Source organism: Lepidothrix coronata, unplaced genomic scaffold, assembly GCF_001604755.1.
Source record: "Lepidothrix coronata isolate B3197 unplaced genomic scaffold, Lepidothrix_coronata-1.0 Scaffold99, whole genome shotgun sequence".
Lineage (NCBI taxonomy): Eukaryota > Metazoa > Chordata > Aves > Passeriformes > Pipridae > Lepidothrix > Lepidothrix coronata.
The window spans coordinates 3,033,072-3,060,441 of record NW_016690279.1 but is presented as its reverse complement, the minus strand read 5'-3'; the positions used below and the strand labels follow the sequence as shown (position 1 = coordinate 3,060,441).

Below are 27,370 nucleotides of genomic sequence, written 5' to 3'. Positions count from 1 at the left end.
AAAAGCCATCACTGCTAGTGTGTATTTAGCAAAAAAATTCCTTAACAGACCAAAGATGTCAAAGGGACCCAGTGAGAATGCTTCCAACAAGCCACCCAAGGCCCATTTCTTCAGGGTCAAAAATAAAAACTTCTTGGCCAAAAAAACCAAGTTTGTAGATCACATGCAAATGATTAGAGAGAGAGAGAGATGTTAAATAAAATAAGCAGCTCCATACCTCCAGGTCATTAAAGAACAGATGTGTATCTGCAAGGTTGAAGATCATTTCTTCCATCATGAGACCAATCCGCACCGACGTCGTGGTGTCCTGGTGGGGGAAAATCAGGGCTTTTTCCACTCACTTTGATTTTCTCTTTTTGGGGACGGGGGGTGGGAGATCTTAAAGCAAACATATTCCTGTTTCTGAAGACACATTTATTAAAATAATTTGATTTCCCAAGTGTATCTTAACATTAACATGATTTTCACATTCTTTCTTTTGCTCTCCTTAGATAAACAAATCCTGTTCTTTGAAGGATGTCTATAACTCACCCTGACCAATAACAGCCCATATCCTTCAGATGATATAAAGATCCTTTAAACACCTGAAACTATATAAGAATAGTATATAAGAATGCTTCAGTAGGCTAGACAAAAAAATTGGTTTCCATCGTTAGTGAATGGTTTGGGGATAGTTACAAGCAACAGGGTGCACAGAGGGTGACCCTTTCCTGCACTGTCCTTCAAACCAGTCATTTCATCCCCACTGAAGCTGCCTACTTATTAAACAGCATCAGCAGAGCTACAACAACCCCATCCTACCATGCAAACCCAATTATAACACAATAAAATCCTTGTCCAATATGACTATTGGTGCTCAGGACAGCAAGCCTGCAGAGCCACCACTGCAGATGTAATGGCAGTTACACCCAAGTAACTGCATTGCTCAGAAATAGTAAAAAAAGACAAGATAGAGCACATGAAAATGCAGGATGGGTTCATCTGTCCTTCCAGCCAGTGTCAGAAATGGCACTGCACCCAATGCTCCTGACTCTGCCAGTTTGCTCACTCTGCCATTTTCCTGCCCCCAAACAACTGACCCTTCTTCCAAACCCACACCAAGAGCACAGAAACACACTGATGCAAACAAGGTTACCAGCAGCACATTTTCTTATTCGTTAAATACTTCAAAAACATGAGCAAGAATAGTCTGTGGTCAATTTGATAAACACTCACAGCTCAAAAGCATTTGTGCCTGTTCCAGCTAAACAACAACAGACAATTTGGAAAAAAAAAAAAGGCATTTCCACAACAGGGTTTTTTTGTTAATTCTTCTTCATTAGGTTGGGGATCTCTCATCTTTACGTTCAAGTGGGTGGTTTTCCTCTACTGGAGTCACAAGCCATGCTAAAGCAGGGCAGATTTCTGTGTAAGTCTCTAATTTTCTGCAGATTTCTGTGGAGTCCTGTTATTGTATGACAGGACAGTAATGAATTAACTGAGGAGCTCTAACAGGGAGCACAATGTTGGGAGGCTGAGCACATTTCAATCAACCTTTGTGGCAGAGGCTGTTGACATGGAGGGTGTATTACACACTAACCTAATTATTACGCATTCCTGGTGTAGTTCTCTTTAATTAGAGCAGAATGGCTGTGGTTTTAGCCATGTGTGTGACTCACAAGCACTGGGCCCATTAAAGAAAAGCTCTGTCACTCACGTTTGAACATGTCTGTTGCTGCCCCAGAAAGAAGGGCACTGTCTCCTCTGGGTAAAAAAAGTAAAAAAATTCAACAGACTTGCCTTGAACGTGTCCCTAATTTTAAGCCCCAAAGCTGCTCCCCTGACAAGGCACAGGGACACAGGAGTAACCAGGGCATCTCACTGTGGCCCCATGCAAACAGCACTGAATCAAATTTTACTACCCAGGTGTAGTTACACCAGGGAACTGTTCTGAAGAAAACACGCTGCTAGGAAGAAATTATTTTGTAAAATAGTTTTTAATGAAGCAATTTATTTTTATACATTTCAGGGATCATTAAGCCTTTAAAACTCTTTCAGGAAATCTCATTGGTTGGTACCTGTCATTTATCCTCTAAGCTTTGTCTTTAGCTTTATTGGTATTAATCACTAATGGGGAGTGGGAAACATTTCCACAGTGTATGAAGTTACCTTCTCTTAAACTAAACAATATGGAAACCAAACTGTAGATGGGGGGGAGGGGGGAATCTTTCTCTTGAGATACAGAATATGATGGAATGAAAACAAAACAGAAAAATGCATTTTACCACCCAGAGGGGAAGTCATCTGGGGAAATGATTTGGCATCACTGCTCTCACAGTATGGACATTTCCTCCCCAGCAAGGCAGGCTTCCAAGTCTTAAAGAGGCTGATAAAGTTAAAAGGCCAATCAGCACTCCCAGTATGACAGAGGTGTCTAGAGGCACCAGGCCAGGGTTCCTCAAGCCATTATTTATTTGCATTACTGCAGCACCTAGAAGCACCAGTCCCAGACTTGGACCCCACTGTGCCACAGGTTGTACCATCACTGAGTAAAGGCAGGGTTGCTGTAGCTGTCAATTCAACTACAAATAAACAGGAAAATCAGACTGACAGGAGAGCACCAAAGTGAGACGGGTGCTCTCAATCAATGTGTTGTCCAAATTCTCTGTACAGTGTGTAAAATAACCTGAAAGAGAATTATGAAATTTGCCCGAGGGTGTTGACAGAGAGCTCTTGCCAGGCACAGGAATCCTGTGCCACTGAAGGACATCTCTGTGCTGCTGGGGATGCTACTGCCCATGCTGGAGCAGTGTGAGTTCAGCAGAGCAGCCTAAAATTGCAACACTTGTACCAGTGGTCCCTGCTAACATGTCCTTCCGTAGGAAAAGTATGCCCTGGAGCTCTGGGAACAAGCTTCCTGGCTAACAGATCCAGCCAGTGTTTCCTGATGCATGTGAAGCCCAAGGACCACAGACAGCTTGAAAACAAATCTCCTCCAGGAACCACTTTTTACAGTGAAAACAGATTAATCTAAAAACTCCCCCCCCAGTGCTTGTTTAGTAACTCTAGAAGAGCGAGGCTCTCCCTCTGCTAATCCACGAGTCATGCTCCCACAAACAGGGACAATGAGAGGCAGGGATGGAAAACAGGCAATAAACTCCTTCTGTAAATAAAACCTGCAGCAGCACAGTGTATCCCCACTTGCCTCACTGCTGCCATGCACCAATGTTGGGGCTTCCCTCGGGGTCAAAATTAAACAGCTCCAAACTTTTAGTGTGAACCTCTGGTGCTCAGACATGACCAGGCATTCCTGACCCTCCAGTGCACAGCTGGAACAGCTTCTCCCCACTGGTGGGGGGGGATAAGCACCAGTGCTCATTCTGGACTATTCATTCTTGAAGAGACTCATCATATCCCCCCTGCTCAAGGCACCCTTCCCTTCTACAGAACAGGAGTCACAGTCTCACAGCTGCCCCTTTCTCCTTAGGGCACATCTTGAGGGATGTGCTAATAATTGGAGGCTAATAAGCCTCCAATCCCCGCTACTCCTTTATAAACAACAAAGGATCAAAACGTGCAAAGAGCAAGGTGAGTCCTTTTTCAACATCTTCCATAAAAAAATGTTTGCCCTGAAGAGCATCCTTGGACACATCTCTGCTGTTTCTCTCTTGCCTGTGACTTTCACCCGAGGCCTGATGGGCTACTGCCTATTGCTGCCTGTGGCCACACCTTGTGAGCAGCATCATTTCTGCTTGTTTTGGGGTAATTTTGCTGCCTATTCAGCACATAGTCCTACTAGAGGAAAACACAGGCAACACAAGCCTGTGGTACATGTTGTGAAGGATGAAAAAAGTATCCAATTCATCAAGAGGGACTTTTTCTTTCACATCCCAATGGCACGAGCTGACACATTTGCTCCCAATGTTGTTTTTAAGCTGGCCAGCTGCATGCACTGTTTCTAATCCTTGAACTAGTTCTGTGCACATGAAAGTGAGTTTTTTTAAAAATTACAATTTGAATTCAAGTACGTCCTCTGAGCTGACAACACCTCACCCAAAATTAATTTCTGTTTCCGTTTTCATTTTGACCCCTCATTTCAAGTAACAATATGACAGAAGATGTCTAAAAGGAGCTTGCTGAAAAGCCTTCAGTTTGTCTGTGCTTAAAGATGATCTCCATAAAAACTGGAGGTGAGCAGAGAACAAATATTCCCCCATGACAGCAAGTGGGGAAAGTTTCACCACGAGAAACTCTGACTGGCCTGTATTCTAGCAGAGCAAAGGGGATGCAGGATGTGCATGCACACCCAAATTAGGGTACAAATAGCTGCCAGCACGTTCCAAAATGGACTGTGTTGGTCTCTAGATCCTTTTCCAGGAGCTACCCTGCACAGAAGCCTGCACTGCTGCAGTCACACCTCAGGTTGCAGCACCAGCACCCTCCCAAAAGGCTCCCTCTTAAAACATTCTTCCCACTGATCTCCTGCAACACAGACTTCACAAACTGCTTATACTTGCCCTAGAATATGCATTAAAAAGGCATGTGCTTGTTAACACCTGCAGCCACCACTAATCCAGTTGGCTGCCTGTCCACAGCCAGTGCTCCCCTTCTGCACACTGTAATTTGGGAAGGAAGAGGGAAGCATCTTATCTCTGGCAATCTCTCAAGTGCAAGTCACTCCTGCCTCCAATCCTGGATCCAAAGCCCATTCCAAGCCTCTGCCCTGCAGGTACCCTGTTCAGACTTGCAGGCCATTAGCAAAGGGGCAAAACTGGCTCCTCTGAGATGGAGAACAACTCAGCCTGTTGTCTGGCTCTGCCTCCATTCAGCAACGTGACAATTAACTCGACATTCAAATTGTCAGGACAAAGTCATTCTGAGCGTGGATCTTGGATTCAGACACCATCACTTCCCTTAAAAAAAACCCACCAAAATAAAGCCCTGGTATTTTCAACTAATCACTCTTTTTAAATCCCTGCCAAATACCTATTTATGCCGTGAGCAAATAATTACTTTTCTACAAGGAAGAAAGTATTAATTAAAAGTATTCATCGGACTCCTATTCTATAGGGTTTACCTGCCACAGGTGTCAGCCAGAGGTGAGAGACAGATTAGTGCACAATCAAGGGCTTTCCAAGTTAAATCTCCTCCCTGTGGTTAGCTGTTAATAATGTTGTCACCAAAAGAAAGAATTTAATAGTTTTAATTGGGTTTAATTACTTGGGAACTCCTGGAAAGTGGACCAGCTTGGTTGTAGTATAAAAATGATAATAATAATAATCAAAAAAGCAAAGATACCAACACCAGGGCCACATGTTTGAACAAAAAAGGGTCTGTGAGAATAACCATTCTTTTGCTGTAACATTTTACACCTTGATCAAAACCTGAGGCATGAACAAGACTTTCCCATAATAATGGGATATTAACCATGTGTATCAGTTCTAGTTCAAGTATCCATGTCTTTTTGAGGAAGAAAACACATTTAGCTCTTTCACTAACTACCCTTAAGTAGCTTAGCTTGCAATTTTATCTTTTAAATAACACAGAGCCAGACTGAGCCTCTCAGAGCTTTTCCAGCAAGGGAGTGGGTATTTGTGAGAAAAGTTGTTTTAAGTAATGAAAGTAGCTCAGGAGCTAAAACCCATTTTCAGAAGTGATTTACCTAAGGGACTACACTTCAGGCTTCTTTAAAAAAGGATCACCCCTTTTCAAACAGAATCACTCAGCTTTTCAGGGCCCAGACTTTTTCCCCCTCAAAATGAAGATATTGTTCCCCAAACACTGATATATCCAGGTTTATTAGACAATCTACTGAATTTAAATTAATAGTATCCACAGGTATGTGAAAAGTCCGTGCTAGATGGAGAGCAAATGTAATTTAACCCCTTTTCTCCAGACACCTTTTCCTATTCACCCTTACTGTGATTTAAGGAGTGCTTCCAATATTTACTGAAGGACTCTCTTTACTGTCATGTATCTGTTCACATATGGGTGGGGAATTCACCTTGGAAATTATTCCAATAAGCAAATGGGCAAGTAGGTCACTAAACCCTCCCATTCAAGAGCACATGGAGGTTGAAAAGGTTCTCCTCCTTCTCTACAGGAACCACACTTAGGGACAGGCAGCAACAATTACAATGATTTATCCCATGTCTGAACTCACAAAATCCAAAATGGATTTCAGTCCCATGGTAGTATTGTACTTAAATACAGGTTAAAAGCTGGGCCATGATGTTTGAGGATAAATGGCAGCAAAAGGTTCATGACCAAAAATAATTCCTTTGTACTACACACGGCATAAGTTTCAGAAGAGGGAGTGGAATTTAAACCAAACTGATCTTCATTTCCTTCCCCTCCACACAGGAAAATCACTGCATTTTGATATGAAAGTCCCTGATAGCTCTGTGAAAACCCCAAAACTCCTGGAAAGCTTGGTGGAGAAACACCTCCTGGAGTGGAACCCTCAGCACAACGGCACATTTGGCTCGTGCAACTTCCTAAAACAAGTCAGCTCCCTTTGTTTTGTTTTTTTTTTTTAAAAACCCTTTTTCCCCCAACTAGAAAGCAGGTTGCCTTTCCTCCTGCTTGTTTAATAACCCAGCATTGTTTCTGACATGTTATTTTATGTCCAAAATGATCCTTTAATGGTTCCAAATGCCACATGTGCACTTTGCTCAGAACCCCCACCCCTGCTCTCCTAAGCTGCAGAACAAGAGGTTCCATCCCCAGGAGCTCCCAGCACCTCCCATGCCCACCCCCCAACCTGCTGGGATCTGCTGGGGATGTTCCTGCTGCTGCTTCTCATCAGCCAGCACAGATGACAAACACAGAGCCCTGCTCCCGAAATACATGTTTGAAACAATCAGATGGCTGGAATTATTCACCCCCTCCCTCCTCTCCAATAATGAGCTAAATAATTGATATAGCAGCATGTCTAAAGTAACAGGCTTCTTTATTACCTGCAGTGATTGAATGCTTTTTTAATTTAACTTAAAAAGGCATTAAACACAAGGTTTAGCCTCCAGTGGGTAAAAAAATCTCCAACTTCCTCAGAAAATCCTTTCCAAATTGTATTCATCTTGACTTAATCCATGATCTACTGAGTGAATTAGGCTCTATTTGTTTTGAAAATCTATTTTATGGAGTTCCAAGGACTGTGTTTTCCTTAGGAAGGGCTTATTCTGCCTTTCTGACCAGGATGCCTGCGAGCAGCCCTCAGCATAGGCCTCTGCAGGTTTTTAACGTCCCAAGGTGCCCCACACATATGACTAACAAAATGTAAATAAACACAGCTGAGCCAGTAAGAAATTGGAAGGTTTTCTCATTAAAGAAATAAAATAAACAGATGTCCTTAAGCACTTTGGCTCATGTTTGTCAAAGGAATGGAAAACTCTCAGATGTTTGAACAGCAGTCATGATATAAGGCCACATCTCAAGCGAGAGAAGAAGGAAAAAAGCGACTCCATGGCACTTAGAATTAACTAATAGTTCTCAAGGGAGGCCCCTTTTGATTTGAACCTTAGCAACTTCTACAAATAGTTTTTAACAGCCGAGCAATAAAATGGGGTTTTATTCCTTCTCAGTTTGTAAAGTAGTAAAGGACAGACTCGGCCATTAGAAGCATGAATCACCATCAGATTTGATTAAATCCCCACGGTGTTTCACTCAGGTCCTGGCTTTGGGGTCCTGTGAGAGAACAAAGCAGGGAAAAGCACAAGCTACTTGAGGGATTCAGTGAAAGCAGGGGAAAAAAGGTGAAATTAAAAAATCAAACCTAGGGTTTTACAAGGATCTCCAGTAGAGCCAAGGAGGAACTTTTCAATGACTTTTTTTTTTTTTTTAATTGGAAATTATAATTCATTTAAAGGAAAACTTTTTTTAAGAACATACAGCTGCCAGTGAAACTGTTGAGGAATAAGGTTTCCTAGATCCATAAAATCATAACAAGACAGGCCAGTTCACAGACAGCCAGCACAGAGCAGCTATGGCATTTGCTTAAATGCTAGAAAATCATGTTTATGTCCTGTCCTCAACTGGGCATCTCAGAAATTGCTATGGTTCTTAAAGGGAATTTTATAGATCTGAACTCCCAGATATCAGAAGACATTGCCAAAGTACTGATGAAGATCCAACACAAATCAAGAATTTACACTGTCCTATGCATTCAGCTCTGTAAGTTCAGGCCAAGACAAAATCCTTGTGATTTGGTTCCAGGATTTCAGAGTATCTTTCTTGCACATAAGGATGAATTTTAACTCCAGATTTTATTTTACTCACAATTCATTTGGACACTACAATCCCAAGAAGTGTGTACCAACACACAGCCACAGTAGAACACGTTCTGGGAACGACAGAAAATACTAAGGAAAGGTATTACCTTCACACACACCTCCCAGTTAGGGAATGCAACCCACCCTGTGTCCCCTTTTCAAGGATGCTAATCCCTCAAAAAGTGTGAGAATGAATCCAACTTAATACTTCAAATTTCTCAGACTGAAAGAGATGCAGAAGTTTTTTATGGCTTAGACAACACAGATTATGGAATAAACTTTCAAATATCTCAGGGAAAGAGGACAAGACTCATGACTTTGGCTCAGGAGAGCATGCAATCTCTTTATATTTTTTCTGAATTAATACCACCAAGAGAATCTTTCTGTGTTCACCTACCTGCTTCAAACAAGTCCCTTGAGTTTTACCCAACTCGTGGGAAAGCCCAGCAGCCCGTTATGGATTTTGAGCCATTTCTCCCACTATGTTTAGTGAGTGATTTGGGGGCAGATCCCTGCAGACATAGTAAAGACTGCAGCCACCTCCCTGAGGAGCTCTATTCTACACACCTGAAGGGATTAAAAAGTCTGGAAGGACAGCAGGGTAATCTATAATGGTCTACACCTGCTGTGGTCTCTGAGCACATGTAAATATTCTGCAGTCGTGGTGGGATCAGAGCCCTGCAGAAGAGGTCTTATAAACCCTCCTGAACACAATACCCAGGGTTAACTGCCTCTGGAGCTTTTGGGGGGGTTTGCTTTTTCTTGTCAGAAGGCTTCCTGCTGAGAAGCCAAGGGTGCAGAGGTGTCTTCAGGTTTGAGAGCTTTGTGCCCCCATCCCTTGGACCATGTTGGGGCAGAGATGCCCCCACTCAGCTGTGGGCAAGGAAGAAGCAAAAGGAGATGTGAATGTGCAGGCTCTGACTGCCACTACAGAGGTTATACATCAGGGACCATCTGGCAAAGACATTCAGACCCAATGTCAGAGGATTGTGCAATCCAAGGGCCAGAGTAAAGAGTCTGGGCAGAGCAGCCCAGGCTGGGCTCTTCATTTATGCTTCAATCTTGAGTAAGTTTTGTGTTTTAACTGCTACTGATGCTGTGGGCAAAGCATTTTCTAAACACCTGAGATTAACCCTCAGTGCTCTGAGGAGCCCACATCTACGGCAAGAACCACAGTGGTTTCCCTCAGAAACCAAAGTAAAGAGAATTTTTGCAGGAAATCCGGTCAGAAAACATACACTGATGCATTAACAGTTAATACTTGACTACAACTGATAATCCTCATTGTGAATTCTGCCCCCTCCTTTTTTTTTTTTTTTTAATTATTTTTTGGACAGCTCCTTCTTGCTGCCATCACCAAGGAAGAGGCAACACACAGAACCATTTGAGATTTTGTCACTAAAGAACAAAGGAGTTTAGACCCAAAACTCTGAAGCTGTGGTTGATGTTCCTCCTCCCATCTTCCCAAAAAAATCACCCCAGAAAGAGGTGTTATTCTTCAGCTTGAACAACTTCATAGACTAATTCTCTGAGCACCTGCGCAGCAGCTCTGCAGGATGACACTGGGACATAAATGTTGGTCAGGGGAATGGTCAAGATCCTACAAACTGACGTTTCCTGGAGGAAGACATACTGAACCAAGATCTCCACGTGTGAGGTTTAATTATAAGCATGTGCATGCCTAATTACAGGCACATGACTATTTTGTGATCAGTTATGGACAAAAAAAAATAAGAATTTAGGTCTTGACACTTAATTTACTTTGAGATTAGCACTTCCTATGCTACTGAAGTAAGAGATTATGAAATTATTAACCTCTGACTCTCTGTTTCACTTTTACCTGATAGTTTTGAATTGTGTTACTGTTTAACACTTCCCAGGGCAGCCTGTCTGAATGTGCTGTATTTCCCTCTTGGTTTAAGGTCTGTTCCAAAGCCCACCAAAGCTTCTGGTTGTCTTTGGATCAAGCCACCAGACTATAATACTTTTATAACACAATCATTTCCCTTACAGGAAAGCCCTGAGGAATTAACAGTGAAGAAACAAATGAAGAACTGCAAAAAAAATCCTTCTGAAGAAGTTTCTCAAGGAGCCTGTTGTAACTTAATAGTAAAAGGTGATTCATTCATTCACTCAAAAGAAAATATTCCTGTTTGTATCATTCCTTAAATTGGCATAAAAGAAACGGCCAACGGAAGTTTTGTCATTTTACAGATTTATACAGAGGTTTTCCGAAGCAGACAATTGTTTCCTGATCCTGCCTAATTCTTTCTGGTTTCTGCAGGCAGCAGGTTTGAGCTTACACAGGTACACCTCCTTCACCACATTCCCTGGGAAAAGCAACCACTTCAGTCGCCCCATCGGAATAAATCCCTGCCTGGAAACAACGTGCTTGGTTTTCAGAGGGTGCTGTTAGAAGTGTTAGCAGCATTCCAAGTGCTGCAGTAGACTTCCACACCACAAACACCATTTTATATCCTTTACAACTGTGCACATCTAACAGCGAACAATAAATCTATCTCACTAATTACACGTTCAGCTCGTTACAACCATCGTAAAAAAGTACAGCTGGTAAAGCCATGAAATGATGTCAAATCATATTTCTGCCTTCTTGAGAGAAGCAGGGCTATTTTCCAGTCTCCTGATGAAGCTGACTGTTCAAAGCCATGTGTAGAAACAGCTGCCAACTAGGTCATCCACTTCTAATTAGGTAATGATATTGTCTTTTTTCCCACCCATTTAAAAGTGTTTGACATTCTGTAATTCAAAGTGACTTGAGTGTTTATCATAAAAAGCTGCCTTAGAAGAAACTGAAGCACCTGGTACTAAATCCAAAAGCCAGAGGTTTTCTCTTCAGCAGCCAAGTTCAGTCTGTTCAGCCACAGAGTGAGTTACCAAAAAAAATGGAATTGCCTGCATTTCAAGGGGGAGTATCTAAAGTAAGCACAGCTAGATATGGTTCCTAAATCCCCTTAAAAATGTGAGCTTCAGCAGCTATGTGGGAAGCAGAGCCAGCGTTCTTCATGGCAACCCAGACTGACAAACACAAAATCTCTCTTACGAAGTTGTCTGAGATTCATAAGAAAACACTGGTCTACCAAAAAATGTGTTACCTCATTCAGGCTAAAGTTCAGGCTGTCTGGCTGCCTGATGCTCTTTCTTGCAGAAGACAGACACTGAAAGACCATCCCCATCCAGCACTAGCAGCTGAGCTTTTTGAAAAACGAGGGGCTACTTGCAACGTGAAAAGGGAGGTAAATTAAATTCTCACATGTTGGGAGGAAATACCACAGGACACATTTACACAAACACGTCTGAATAAAAGAGGCAGCACCTGTTTGAGAAGCTGCCTCGTCAGCTGCCCCCACAGTTCCCGATGCAATTTGGCTGGACAAGCAGTAATGCTAAAAAAATTGAATTTTACCTTCCCATATCTGGACGCGAAGGTTCCCGTGAGTAAGGAGTGAAAAATAATTATCGTCTCATCCAAATCCCACACAAACACACGCTGCGATGACAGATGGGGTGGAAAAAAAGAAATATAGTTACACATTAAGCAACTGCAGGAATAGGTTCAGTCAGCAAATATGTCCTGTTGGACTGCTGAGCTTTTTAAGATCTCGAGCCCATTTGGAGCGCTGACTGTAGATGCTCTGCGAAAGCAGGCAAAGGGAAACATCAGGAATTTTGGAACTATGTGTGTGCTGCTCATCCTGAGAGCCTGCTCTCCCAACAACCACTCAAATCCCTCGTTGCACATCAAGTCAGGGGAACAAAACAGCAGGCTCAGAAAAAGCCCAAAGGAAAAGAAGTGTACACAGGAAGAACAGTTTGAGATGCTGATAACATGGAAATGAAGCGATTGTTTTGACTACCTATGTCTGCAGGTTTCGGTTATAGGATTTTATTCTGTCTCTGGGATTTGCTATGGGATGCAACTGTTTATCTTTGCTGGATTTACTAAGGGAATATAAATTCAAGTTCTTACCTCGATCTCACTGTCAGCAGTAGGGGAAGGATCGTTGCTTCTTTTTGACCGGGCTCGTACTTTGCCATCTGACCCTCTGTGATGTCTCTCTGTTTCTACATCTTTTGCTGGTGTTGTTGAATATTCCCCTATTGGGAAAAAGAAATTCCATTGTAAACTTAAATTTTTGCACTGTGTCATTATAATTAAAGCATGAAATCTTCCAAAGGAGAGCAACAGAAACACTGTGACAACATCAAGAGAAAATCTTACTCTTTCCACGTCAGTAGCTAACTTTGTTGGAGAAATAAGTTTTAACCCCTAAGATTTGTTGAAGCAATTTCAAAAATCACCAAGACCACATGCATAACATTTTAAAAAGGATGTGTCACTTCAAAAACCTTATCACATTTTCGTTGATAAGAAAAGCTTTTGGAATTTTCCCCTCCCCACCTCTTTTCAAAGAGAGAAATCAGAAAGGCAATGGAAAAAGAATCCAAGACCAATTCAAATTCTGAAAATATTTTTTTTTAAATTCTGACGAATGCTCACTATTAAAAATACACTTTTGCATCAACTTATATTTAAAAATATAGAACTACCTTGTTGAGCCCTACTCCATTTCACAGAGGACAGTATTTTAGAAATAACCAAGAAGAGACAGTTAAAGGTGAACTTTCCATGCATGAAGTATCTGTTTTGACTGGCCTGAGTTTCATAAAGCTGTCTGGATTTCACTTACCTTACACTACAAATCCTATTCAAACATATTTTTCTTTTCACCTTGCTAAGTTGTGGCCTCTGCAGCTTCCTAGAATAACCATCCTCTTCTTCAGAGAAGCTGGGATTGTGCCTAACAAGCCTTTTTGAAATCCTCCTTTCTCAAAAGGGCTGAGACAAGATCTAAGGAACGGAAAATCCTCCAACTGCTTTTAGAGCAGTCTGTGATCACTTCTTTTTAAAAAACAATATTAGGTCATTTTTCTTTTAGAGCAACCACAGATGTTCAGATTTGTTTCATAAGCCAGCAGACCTGCCATGCGTGTGTCGGGTGATCATCCACAAGTTGAGTGGTGTTTTATATAAATGTTATTGCACAGCAATGGAAACTGGTAGGGAAGTGATATCTGAAGACTGCACTCAAACAGTACACTGGAGGATCATAATCCATCAGTAATTCCATACAACATTTAAGCTTTAAAACTTTAAAAATTAAGCATTCAAAGAGAGGCCACAAATCTTGAAGCTTTGTTTTCTGCTTGGAATCCACCTTGAACTTTCAACCTAAGACAAATGGTTTGTGCAGATTTTTTTAAAGAGGGATTTTCTCTTAATGTACTTATTTATGAATGCACAAATTACTTGTTGTTGCAAGAGGTGAATATGAACCTTGACAGGCATATGGGCTAAAAAGTCATCAGACACTCAGGAAACTGGGGCTTTTTCAGAGCATGGCTGTTTGGTTTGAATTCACTGCTGTCCACGTTAGCCCTCAGTACTGATCCGGGGTTTGTAGGTAATTGTTTTACCTTTCTGTACCACCTTTAGAGGAGATCAAACCCTGCACACTCATGAAAACAACACAGGATGGTTTTAGAGAGCCTGGATGTTCGAATCTCTTCCCAAACCCCTGTGCAAGCAGAACTGTTAAGTGCCAGGAAATCTGAGTTACCCACGTAAATACACCTATTTTAAAAAACTCCACCGACAAGGTTATAGTGTTTATGCCTCCAGGTGGCTGAGACTGCCAGCCTGGAGACACAAGGGATGCTCTTACCAGAGAGGGACTCTGTGCTCTGACTGGTGATGTTGTGGGAGGATTCCTGCAGGGAGTAGGTGGAGGTCGGGATGGCCGAGGGGCTGATGCTGTTTGCAGACACGTAGGGAGAGTTGTAGGACGAGCTGTAATACTGGGAGTACTGGCTCTGAGGAAAGCTTGGATAGGATGAATATTCCTTTGAGGAAAAAAGAAACATCCAACTGGCACACGTGTGTTTTTATCTTTCAAACGAGTCAGGCACCACGACAGCAGGGTTACTTACGGACTCAGAGAGTCACAGCTCAGGAATATTTCACTAAAGGACCGTATTTCATTCACTTCAAAAATTACATTTCTGCTTCTCCCAAATGTACTCCTATTTTATTGTGATCGACCAATCAAGAGGAGGTCAGAAATCTGGCAAGTTCTGCTTTTTTTCAGAGGGTTTTAGTTATCAGTGCTGACACATTTTGTGTTACAGAGTTTAGCAATTTTATATAAGAGGGAAGTAGGGTGGCTTTTTGAATTCCATGCTGGAATACATAATCTCTGTATAATAATAATCTCTGTAAACAACAAAATATCAAAGAAACTGCAAGAACAGAATGAATAACTGAGTGAGGGAAGGAGCAAAACAAGCTGCATTTTCCCCTGATCAGCAACATTTTCTGATCAGCTGTTAAACTAAAGAAATGAAGAGAAAGTAGCAACTGTTTTGCAGCAATGCTCACAACAGTCTGTCCAACTATCTCAGCAATAACTAAATGCCTGAATCATCTTCCCTACCCACAGAAAAATGAACAAAAAATACAAGGTATGAGTGACCTTAGGAAGCTGAGGTATCACAAAACCCTTTTGTCTTGATTTTAAGGCTTCCAAAAAAACTCCACACCCATTACCTTCGTAGCTTTTTTTTTTTTTCTGTGAGAAGCAGGACACTGGAATAGATTATAAAATTTATCTCTGGAGAGTTAAAGCATAAAAGAGTTAATTTCTTTTTTTTTCATTTTATTTGCAATTCCTGCCCTTGTCTACTGATTTGCTTTTCCAGATAGAAAACTGTGTTCATGCTCTGAGCATTGTCTTTCAGCAAAAGGTTTTTATTTCCTCAGAAATCATAATTAGCCTCTGGTATTAAATAAATAATAAACGGTCTGTAGAAAGACTAAAAGCACTTTCCTCCTTTAACAGCTTACATCTTTATCTGTGACACAGCTATTTCATTAACTCTCAGTCACCAGGGAGCTTTCAAGAACAAAGACTCAAGTTGTCACAAGAACAATTAGACTGCAAAAGAAATGAGATAATTTCATTGTTTTCTCTTGCAGAATATCACAAAATAATGAAAACAGCCCAATTATTTTTTCCCTTTTTAGGTAACCTCCATGCTTCAATCACATGCACTCTTATCAGCAAATGCTGATGTTTTTAGCCAAACTGAAGCAATAAAGAAATTGCCCACTGTTGCCATTGAAAATACAAGTCAACAATCACCTTACAAACAAGGAACTGAAACTACTGGCCAACCAAAACAAATTTTCTGGGACAGTGAACTCACTTGTTTGGGCCAAACAAGAAGAGCCATTTGCTACTGGAAAACATCTGCCTTGTGTATACGTGCGTGCTGTTTATTTATACCCACACATTTATCAAGGTATCTGAGGCATGAAGCCACAGACAGGTGTGTTCTCAAAGGAGGGAGTGCACAGACAGCTCACATGGCTCAATGTTCATCAGGACCTGCCAAAGCCTCTTTCAAACTGTTGTATTTACTGCACAGTGCCAAGACAGCAGACGACAGGACTGCAGAAACAGTTCTCCCTGGAGAGGATGGACAACATATCTGGAAGTTGTAAGATGGCAGAATGATGATGAAACTCTTGGCACTGCTACAGCAGCACAGCAGAGGCCATTGGGGCATCCTCCTCCTGCATGGGCTGCACTCTGTGTGCACTGAGACACATCTTCCAGTTAATCAAGAGACCTACAGGTCCAGCAAACAGACAGGCCATGGGAGCAGAGCAGAATGGTTTTCAGCAAAATACACAACAACACCTTCCTTAAATGTATCTGAACACTGGAATAATCTCTCTGATCTGCAAATTTTCCAGGTGTTTAAAATAAGTGTGGAGGTTGCCAGTAATGGATGCTGAACCATACCTGATGCACAGCACTGAATCCTGCAGAATTTGTCAGGCCATTGGCTCCCTGGTAAATCCCTGTTGTGCCTAAGGGAAAGAATACCACAGTCATAAAACACAGCAGCAATTAAAGCAACAGCATGTATTAATACAAATAATTTCCAACAGGAAGGTAAGTATCAGATCACTAGAAAGAAGTATGGCACAAATCTCAGGCTGTAAAGACTTTGGGCTCTTCTGGGGTTTGCTGATTGAAAGGCATTCATTACATACACTAAAACATTGCTTATTGGGCTGGGAAACAAAGCTGGGACACAAGGATTGAGCCCAGCTTTAAAATCCAGTTACTTCTTTTTCCAATAACTAACAGAACAGTATTTTTTATCATCATCTCCTGTAGGAAAACCCCTCAGATTATGTACAGAACCTCTCACACGTGCTCTTTCATGCACAGGTATGTCCTGGCACCTGCCCTTATGGACCAGGTTCCCAGGAATTTTCAGAAGAAACGTTTGTTCCCTGGTGCTGATATTCCAAACGTAAGAACAATACTGCTGAGATTTCTGGGCCAGCAGGGAGCAAACACGTTGCTTCATCCTGGGATATTAGGAAGAGAAAGGATGGACATTGTTTTGTCTCAAACAAAGCAGCTGATGTCCAGCCAGGCCTTCTTAGCTAGAGGATGCATTACCACAAAGTTTTTACGTGGGGAAAAGTAAAGGTTCAGATGAGATGTCCAGGAATGGTCTTTCTTTGCCTCCCACCAAGAGAGTGGTAGGAGAGCTGCAAGCTTCCCAATCCCCTGGATCCTGCACCCATGGCAAGTTCTAGCCTTGATTTAACTCCACTCTCTGCTGGTTGTGATTTCAAAATTTCTCATTTCACATGATATGGGAAAGACTTTGGTGCTTCATGGCTGCAGTGGGCTCTTGTCTGGGCTCCATTCCATCACCTCAGTGTCCCACCAGACTGAGCCCTGCTGAGTCCCTCAGCCTTTGTTTTTTTTTCTTTTCTGGCTTCTCACCATGTAAATGACTCTGAGCAGGGCTGCATGTCTTCATGGGGCAACCATTCCCCAAAGATCCACTTGCTTGTTTTTATTTTAGGACACCAGATTAGCTGGGGAATGGACAGCTGAACAAACTCCACTCTGCCAAGTGCAGCTACAAAGCACATGCACTGAGAAATAAATCTCAAGCCAAAAAGAAACGAGAGAGAGAGAGAGAGAGAGAGAGAGAGAGAGAGAGAGAGAGAGAGAGGACTCTGCCCTCCACAACTAATTTGTTGACACATGTGGTCTTTAAAAAGAAAAGAGTGGAGTGGAGGAAAGCAGAGTGCAGGTGACTGCCAGGTACCTGGAGGTCTGGGTCTGCCCAAGCCCCCTGCACATCCTGGCTGGGGAGCTGAGCCAGCACAGGTGGGCTCAGGTGATGCCCCCTCCTGGCATTCTTGCCTCGGAGGCAGCTCTGGGTGGATCAGTGTCCAATTCCTCCTCCTTCCCACAGCCCACACCAGGAGACTGCCCAGAGCAGCATCCCGAAGACAGCAACACACTCAGCTCTTGGCACTTCCCCACTTCCCACCCACGCTTGGCTCCTGCAGTTTTTCAGAAAGTCACGGATATGCAGCAGGATGAACACACTCCTGTGGTAACTGAGCATTTCTCACCACTGTGAAGGAGAGTAATAGAGCCCCAGTGCTTACAGGCAAAAACAACTTCCACAGAAGACAAAACAGCTCTTGTACACCAGAGCTCAAAACAATACAGGGGGGAATTTTTGATTTTCCTAAACTGTCATTTAGAAACAATCCATCATCCTTTATTAAAGCTGTCAAGAGGGGGATGAGTTACCTCGAGGGACTCACGCTTTATGTGTAAATTGTGATTGAGAACATGTTTATTGCTGAGCTACCTGCACATGATACTGCAGCTTCCTGGTTTCCAAACAATCAGAGAGAATTAGAAAAAGGAGAGATTTGCACAGTTGGAATTAACTTAATCTGAACTTTGCACCAGCTGTGCAGAGCGAGTGTGTCCATGCACACCCAGGGCAGGGGACTGAGCAGGGAGAAGAGGGTGGAAATGCAGGGGTGAGAGGATGGGGAATGATTCTTGCTCCATAGCTTCCCACAGTGACTAGACCCAGCGTGGTGGATTTTGCACTGTGGTTTTGTATAATATATTTTTGTCATTTTAGCTGAGCTACCCAAGCTCAGGTGTCCCTACAGGCTCCCTCAGCCCAGGGGATTTTCCAAAGGAAGGACTGTGATACAGAGACAGAAACTTAAACTTCCTGATTTTTTTTTACCTGCACACTTAAATACTTTGCCAGAGTGCTTAAGACTGGTATTTCCTATAAACTGAAGTTCAACAAGCCTGGCAACTCAGGTTTTTTCTCTTCTCTGTTCCTGTCATTGTATCCTGAAGGAGTATCACTTGAGCATAGTTTGTCTAAACTGAGATCAAACACAACTCTTTTTCTTGCCCTACAGCACCACATTCAAAGAATGGAAACCTCTCCCCAGGGTACACCTTGAGAGCTGCTAAGCTCACCGTATCTTGGCAGCTCAGTGTTGTTACAGCAGAACAATTACAGATAAGGGCACTCCAGACAACCAAACAACCAAAGTTAGTAAACACTTGGAATTTCTTCCCAGCTGAACAAGGATGCAAAGCTGGGAGGAAAAAAAAAAATAAATAAAATCAATTATCTGCATGGGAAAAAAAGTTCTTAAAAGATTCATGTTCAGCAATATTTCATTCCAACATCAACCTTTATCTTGGGGACTGCTGTAGCTCAGTCCCTGTTCCACTTCACAGGGCAGACTGGAGAGACTGTTTTCAATGTTGCACCCTCAGTTCAAATGCCAGGAGAATAAACAAGTGCCACAAGCAATGAAGACAAAGATAAACCCTCTCACTCCAGGAGCAGAGAATGAAGCCTGCTAGTGACATTTTCTGTGAGCATTTTGTAGAATTCAGCATCAGAAATGGCCCCAAATGTTTGGTTTTGTTCTTTAAGTTGTTGATAAGAAATAAACACTTCCACAACAAAATGAACTCTGCCTTGAGCAATTTCAGTTTTGCATCAGTAAATTTTACACTCAAGAAACTGGAAAATTATCAACAGACATTGCATGCTATCAATTCAGCCCTGTTCCTCAAGCAACCACTTTTTTTTCCCCCCAAATGTTTTCCCAGGTAATAGCACTTTTTCTAATATTCAGACACAGACTGGAAGACATCAGAAAGCAGTGCTGTGTAGGAAGCCTCTTGGTAAGCAATGTACAGAAATGTCTGGCCCCCTCCCATTTCTGGGTGGATACTGCCCATTTCCACAGGACTCCAGCTGTCACATACAGCAGCTTTGTTTGCCTGACATCTGAAGGCAGCCCACGATCTCAAACTCAGGCCGATTTTACATTTCCAGTACTGCAGATGTGTGAGCAAGAGATTTGTTTCCATCTATCTTGGTAACTCAATGTCAAGTAATTGCATTCAAACTCCTCCTTGCAAATCAGAAACAAGCCTAGGATCTCTCCCTTTGGATCTTCTCCACATGGAATATGGCTCACATCTGTGTTCAATCAAGCCAGTTGCTAAATGTCACAATGCCCTCATTCACAGGTAGCTTAAAGAACATTTAGCTCATAATAAAACAATCTGGACTCTAAAGTAGAACAGCCCTTCAGATGTACAGTCCTTTAAGTGTTCCTGTAAAGTCTGTATATCCCAAACACATTTGCATGGAAAGGCACCCCATAAAAGGTGTGCCTGTGCCAGGCACATTCAGTGCCACGATTTTCCCCTGATAAGGAAAATGTGGCCCTTCCTCTACAGGAGTGTCCAAGGGCAACATGTATAGAGAAACTCTTTGTGAGCTGACTGATGTTATATTCCTGCTCTCCTACACATGGATTTCATTTGCTATTTCCCCTTCATTCACTTTTTAATTCAAGCATTTTAAAAATCTGTGCCATGGCCAATGACCATTTCAATGGTGCGTGATCTGGCCTGGGTTCCTGCAAAAACTTTCATGCCAGCTTCTCACTCTCTTAGTTACTATATTTGTCTTTCAGTCACTGCAATAACTGCATTTCTTCCCCTCCTTGCCAGGTATGAGTGAGCAAAGAAAAGAAGGGAATATTCATGATTATTTTCAGTATATTCAGAACTAAGCTCTGGCACTGCTAAAGGAAAGTTTTCTTTCACTTTACAAATACACAGCATGATACAGGAACAGTGGTGTCTTAGGGAGTGGTGATCATGGAGACAGGATGGGCCTGTGGTAGAGTTTAGATCAAAGCCACAGCAAGCTTTGAAAATCAGGTTTGTGTCCTTACCTTTCACAGGTCAGAGGGGCCCGACATCAGGGGTGTGTTCTCCAAGCCTCCTGTACTGCTCAAATTCGAATAAGTTGCTATCTTTAGAAAAATGGATGGTTTTCTCTTCCAGCACTCAGTGAAATACTCAATAGTCAGAGGAGGAGGTTCAACTCAGGAGGACAGTTTCAGTGTTTATCCCAGCTCTCTGGGCAGCCAGCAGCAACTGTGACTCCAGGAACACTGAGGGTGACTACCATGGACACTTCTCAATATGTTTTGTGTCATGGTTTAACCCCCTCAAAATACAGAATAACAGAGCTTAGATCCAAGCATTTCCTCTCACTTGCAGATGAATTGCACAGTGGTTCCACAGAGAGTTCTCTCAAAGGATTATTTGATCATTTAGGACTAATAAAATAAATGCCTGCAGGGGTCAGCTGATTTCCATGGTATTTTACAAGCCTGCATACTATGGTTTGTGCACTCTCACATCAGTGAGCTGCTTTCCTACAGGAAACAATTCTGCCTGTGAGTGATGCAAAAGCCTCCCTGCTCCTCCCTGCAGGGCGTGCACCACTCTGTGCTGGGGAGAACATCTGGCTGAAGACTTGCATGGTCATTCAGAGGGGTTCTTTGCAGTGCTTTAGCTCTCTGACAAGCTAATGTTTCCTGCAGTAAATACTGCCTTCTCCAAGCTGCTACTTTTTTAGTGAGAGGTTAAGCACTCATCAAAATTACCTCCCACCAGCTATACTCCAGTGCCTTGTAAGGTTCCAAATCCTACAACATCTGCCTGCATTTACTGGGCAAGAAGACTCATAAAATGCTGCATGGCTGTCAGCTGTGGAGGTATTTCAAGACTATCTGACCTGTTAAAAGAGAAGAAAAACTCAACCCATATGTACTTTGCAGCATATTGCTCAACTGTTTGCCATTAGACGTAATGAACCCTTCCCCAAAATGTCTTGTATTTCTGCCTGGAAGGGCTCAGACAGTGCAGGGAAGAGCACACTAGATTAACCTAGATGAAAAGCATGATTCTACAATGTTACAGCACTTGACATCAGCAGTGTCTGTTATAGGACATTGCTCCCAGAAGGATATGAAAGCCTCCTGCAGATAATACTCTCAGATACACAACTCACTCAAAGTTTTATGTCCATTTGCCTCCCACCACTATCCCAGGCAGGCCTGTGGGCCTGACCAGGTGTTTGAGGGCACCCTGAATAGTGATAGAAAACACATTTCATGCTACAGTTTTTCTCAGTCAAAGCTCTTCCCCTGCTGCTGCTCCTGGGAGTGCTCAACCCACAGACCCTCAAAGAGCTTTAATAAGTGATGACCAGAGCAGTTTTAAGGGCCTGGCTTTTACCATCCTTTCGAGCCTGGTCACCTGTATAGCTCAATCCAGCTCAACAATGGTGTTGAAAGTGCTGGGATGGTTTATAGTTACTCTCAGGATTTGAAGCATGGGAAAGCAGTTAGATTTTATTGTATTTTGGGAAAGTGTTTTTAACCACTTCTATCAAACGATGCTGCAGCTATAGAAGGAAATCACTCTGGACTCTCTTCAAAAACAAATCACAAGGGAATGTTCTGGGCCAAAAAGTCAACATGCTTACAATGGGATGCAGACTGTTTCTGTGCAATCCTCCTTGCTGGAGAAAACAATCAGCAAACTATTTGGGTGACTCCATGGACACCAAGGAGTAAAGATTCCTCCAGATGCAGTTTCATCCTGGACACAATCCTTGTCTGATGGATAACAAGACATGATAAAGAAAAGCTGGATTTGCCACCTCCAGTGCTGAGTAGTGGCCACAAGACTCCAGTTCCCAGCTCAGCATTAAAATCAAACAACTCTTATCACATCTCCTATCATGCAACTGGGGATAAAAATATGCCCTGTCAGCACAGCTACATACTTAGCAATTCTCTTCCTCTTGAGCAGAGTAAACCTCTAAATACCAGTGGAAAAGAGGGAACTGGGCAACACATCTCCACTCTCTGACCTGCTACTTAGGATCCCTGTAAGTCTCAACTGAACACTCCAGAGCCAGGCATTTCCCTCGAGGCTTTTCCAGCCCCTCTACACCCTGTTCCAGCACTTCATGGCCTCCAGGAGAAGAGCCAGACAGTGGCCAACAGAGGATGCTCAGAGAAAAGTGTAAGAAAAACAACAGCAGAGTAATCTTTGCCCTGGTATTGCCTTGTCAGCTTCAATTAACCTGCCAGTCACAGCCTTTCTAAGTCCAGTCTATATCCTCCTCTTTTTATCTTTAATAACTGTCAATGGACTCTTCTTCAGACAGTGCAGGTATTCTCATAGTTCTGGAGGTCATAGTACTGTCACTGTTTAAACCCTGCCAACATAAACAGAAAGGGCATCCAAATTAAATATAAAAAGGCCCATACAAGTGTTATCCTGTGCCAGCACAGCAGTTCAGAAACTCCTGAGCTGCACAGCCTGTGCTGACTGAAGCAGGGTCAGACTGTGCTTGTCCACAAACATCATCCCAGTCTCTCATCATATAATTACATTCTATTTTTTCCACCAGAGCATTACCTCACACAGAGCTTGGAAATTAGATACAACAAAAGCAGCACCAATACTGCACAGCTTCATGAGTCTGATGTTTCCTAACTTCCAAGTGCTTGACTATGCAGGTATGATTTTTCCTGACACAGAATTTTATGTGTAATTTTACACCAGCTCTTCTATTGCCTTCTAGATATTTTGAAGAAAACATCACTAGGTATACTGAATCAATTATTCAGTGAAGCTTCTATAACATTTTAGCATATTCTTTGCCAACTGCACTATAAGCTGAATAATCAAGGCCAAGTTCACAATTTCCCAAGCTGTTACCATCCTATGCTTTTGGATTTTTTTTACATCCTACAGAAGTGATGAAAGCAAAATCCACAAACAGAAATCTCTGTGACATCCAAACATCTCTGGAGTGTTTTCTATGCTGATTCTGCTCATTAACCCATGTTTTGAGTATTCTATCTGACCTGCATAAAGGCTCCCAAGATGGTCAAGCAGCAGGTTAGGGAAACATCACTTCTTTCTTCTCTCTTGGCTCCCACTTCCTCATCATACCCCACCACAAACTATATTTTCCTTACCCAGTCCCTTTACTATTCTTATTCTTCTACCTTATTCTCCTCTCTCATTCATGACTGCCCTGCCTGGTCCCATCTCCCCAGTGTCACCTCCTGCAAGCCTGAAGACAGTCAGACACACAAAACTCAAGCAGACACAAGACACCTCCAAAGTAAATGCTCTGTCTTAGAGGAGACTCCTATTTTTGACTGTCCCAGTTAATATTTGATTTCCATTCCATGGGAAGGGGCAGAGCAGAGCTTTCCCCGTGGGCAGCAGTAGCACAGACCCCTGCAGCTCCCAGTGCATCACTGTCAACACCTCTGCCTCTCCCCCTGACTCCCCTCTCCTGGAAGATAGCTCGTTTTAAAACAAAGTAAAGGGAGCACAGTCAGCCCCTGGTGTTTAAAAACCTTTGAAAGGGAGACTGTGCTGTTATGCTAAAGGAACCTCGTATTTACACTGTAAAAAGTGAGGTCTGACCCCTCCTGAAGAGAGGCCTCTCCCTGTTGAACTCACCACGGAGTGGAGCACAGCTTTACTGCCATGGTATTAGACTGCAATTAATGCAAACCAGCTGGGAAGCAGAACCTTTTGAAAGAGGCTACTCGTTTTCTACTGAGGTTTTAATTTGATGAATCTAAGGCATGTGAGAGTGACAGTTTGCTGAGAACATGCCCTCGCTCTCCCTTATTTTCTGGGACTTCTTATGGATTCACTGTCTGTATGCTGAAGTGTGATCCACGTTTCTCAGGTGCAGATTGAAATTCCACCACTGTTTTCATCACCAAGTACTTAAAAACTCAAGCTTAAAATTAAACATCCACTTCCTCTGCAAAGTTCATGCAGGCAGAGGTAACTAATTATGCCAAATAGCTATTTATGACCTCATATTAAATTTGTAGCACACAAACTGGCACACAATTGCAAGAAATTCAGGCATCTCTTGGAAAAAATTCTGTCTAGATTATCCAGGTATCAACAAGGGTCAAAATGTTTCCAGCATAAAAAAAAACATTTTAATTGATTAATTATACAGGTCTCAGGCCAGGAGAACAATCCATAACCAATTCATTCCACAAACATAAGCAACATATACAATTAGTCCATTTTAAATCAGTGTTGCACAAAATAAATGCTGCTTTATTTGACAGCTGATCAGAAGGATTCTACAAAGAAAATAAATGCTTAGCAGTAGCAAAGAATTTCACTGCATAGGTCTTTGGTCCCAAATTTATGTCTGTACCAAACTCAATACTGCTTTGCAACTCCTTGGCAAAGGAAAGTTATCCCAGTTACATAACTGAATTTTCCTTTGTAATGTAAAAAGTATTTTGTGGGTAGATGGATTTGGATATTAAAAAAAAAAAAAAAATCCAACAAAAAAAGCAATCCAATGTTTTCCTGCCCAATGACAGTATCCACAGTGGTCTTTGGCCATTTTTAACTGTTGTGCAACTTCATAGTTTCATACCAGCTGTCATTTGAGCAATAATAACTGAAGAGCAAGGCATTGTCTAGGAATTAATGCCAAGCTGAGAAGAGATGGCCTGATGTGCAATAAAGGGGTAACACATGCTCATGCAACCACAGGAAACGCTCCATAAGCTGCCATTGCACTCCCTGCAGAACTGCTGGGTTTCTGTGCTAGTGAATATGCTGGCACAGCTTTCTCTTTGTGTTTTACACAGCTCACTAAATCCTAAGTTTCTTATATTCCAAAGATTTCTCCCCCCCCCCAGCAACAAGCAGTCTCCTCAACTGCCAGTTAAGACAGTGAGCTTTTAGGGGCAGAACTGGAATGTAATCTTTGTGTCTCATGTTCAATTTCTATCACTGAATAATAATTTTACCAGAAGTCTGAGGAAATCACTGAACAGCTAAATGGTCAGAAAATGTATACTTAGAAAAACATGTGCTAAAAATCACAATATACTTCTAATACCGAGCCCAGGGTGTTTGGCTATTTGGTGCTGCAATTGTAACTCACTTACATGAGGACTGATTAAGAAGTGGCACGGACCTTGAAGCAACATTTTTTTACCAGCATTACAAATTCACTGCTTTGAGGACAAGAATCTAATGCAAACTGTTACCTCCTCTTGAAATTTGTAACTCTAAACTGCTATCCCCAGACTGGCCACATGCATATTTCAAATATCTTCATTATGAAACAAATAATTTAATATTTTTTAAAATAAATACTGACATGAAACAACATTGGTAAAAAAAAAAAGGGAGAGAAAAAAAAGTCACTCTTTCAGAGCAAATAAGTGAATACAAGATTTCAGTCTGAATGTTACACAAAGTTTGATGATATTCTATTATATCCATTGTTACATGGTGATTAAAATCATTATTTCAATCTACATTACCTTTGCAATATAGTTTCCTGTCATTTTTATGAGCTACGGAACTTGCCAATCTCATCTTTTATATTTATATATGTGTTTGACACACTGCATTAGCTATTTGGCTTACAAACTCTTCCACATTTAATTTATTTTCATGCCAGGGAAGCATGAAAATAGATTTCCCCTTCTGGCTGCCTGTAAAATAGTTCTTTTTCTTTACCACTCAATGACCAAAAGAATGTTCTATCCTTGTGTTGCTTTTTAGCGGATCCTGTTCTCACTCAAGAACCAGGATACAACTGGAGTTCAAGGTGAAAAGCTGAATGGTACCCCTTTACAGCTGCATCACCTGTGTTTGTAATGCAAACAACAGCCCTTACCAGGGAGCAGAATTTGGTTTAGAAGTACCAGGTGACTGAGCCCAGCCAGCAGGGAGGGGAGGCTGGTGCCAAGCAAACACGAGAGGAGACAAACCAGCACCAACTATGTTGGCACTTCCTGAAGGACAGCATTTGTCCTAGAGCCCTGAGAGACACAGGTTTGTCACCCAAGAGGCCAATTATTCCTCGGTGATGGGTGTAACACCCCTACAGTGGGTACTTACTCGCTGCTGGACCATGTCACTCATATCTGAGGGGACAGGGAGGAGGAACCGCTCGGGCTGCACGATCCGACCACCTGCACCCACCTGCAGGTGAGTTCACTACCCTGCTCTGGGAGCTGCTCCTCAACAGAGGCACACAGTACAAAGTTATTTCACTCATGTGCTTGTGCTATTACCACCTTACAACATTAGCAGAGAAGAGCTGAAGAAAAGATTTTTTCCCTTGCACCGAGCAGCGCGCGCTGCTGGAGACACCGTTCCTTGCTGGACCCCTGCACGCCACCCTCCTCACGAGCTCTCTTTCCTCATGATGCAATAAACATTTTGTCCCTGAAGTGAGGGTTTAAGAGCTTCACTCAAAGCCCCCTAAAATTTGTTTTTTATAAAAACATGCCAATAATGCCAAGGTTGCAGGTTCTATCCCAGCACGGGCTATTTGCTTCAGAGTTGGACTTGAGAATCCTGGTGGGTCCCTTCCCACAGAATATTCTGCGCTCTGAGATCAAGTATATCAATAAAAATTTGCCCTTTTCAGCTGGTTTAGCCCATCACCAGCAACAGGGCGACCAAAAGGACTGATGTGAACTTGGCAGAAGTCTCAGTGGTCCTGGAGCTGGTTGGCAGGGAGAGCTGGGAGTGATCCCCTCCCCACCCCCAGTGCTGTGCGTGGGAAAGCACTGAGCCCACATTCCTCGGTAGCACTCAGCACAGGAAGGCTCCTGACTCCTCACTCAAACCTTTCACTAGCACTCAGCAAGGTAAATAAACCATATGGTCAGGGAGCTTCAGACTGGTCCTCTCAGGAGCAAGGGAGAAGAAGGGTGGAAATACTTGTTTACAGGGAGACACATTTACTCCTGC

General features: G+C 42.4%; 1 protein-coding gene across 4 annotated transcripts in view; it reads right to left on the bottom strand.

The window, feature by feature from the left end:
• EYA2 (EYA transcriptional coactivator and phosphatase 2) overlaps positions 1–27,370 on the bottom strand; it is an 82,293-nt gene that overhangs the window by 10,612 nt on the left and 44,311 nt on the right. For all 4 annotated transcript variants that reach the window (XM_017822676.1, XM_017822675.1, XM_017822678.1 and 1 more), the window contains exons 6-10: positions 16,136–16,203; positions 13,994–14,171; positions 12,238–12,365; positions 11,674–11,757; positions 218–307 (exon numbers count right to left, since the gene is read on the bottom strand). In XM_017822676.1, the coding sequence (XP_017678165.1) occupies positions 218–307; positions 11,674–11,757; positions 12,238–12,365; positions 13,994–14,171; positions 16,136–16,203 (548 nt within the window). The remainder of the gene's footprint in view (positions 1–217; positions 308–11,673; positions 11,758–12,237; positions 12,366–13,993; positions 14,172–16,135; positions 16,204–27,370) is intronic.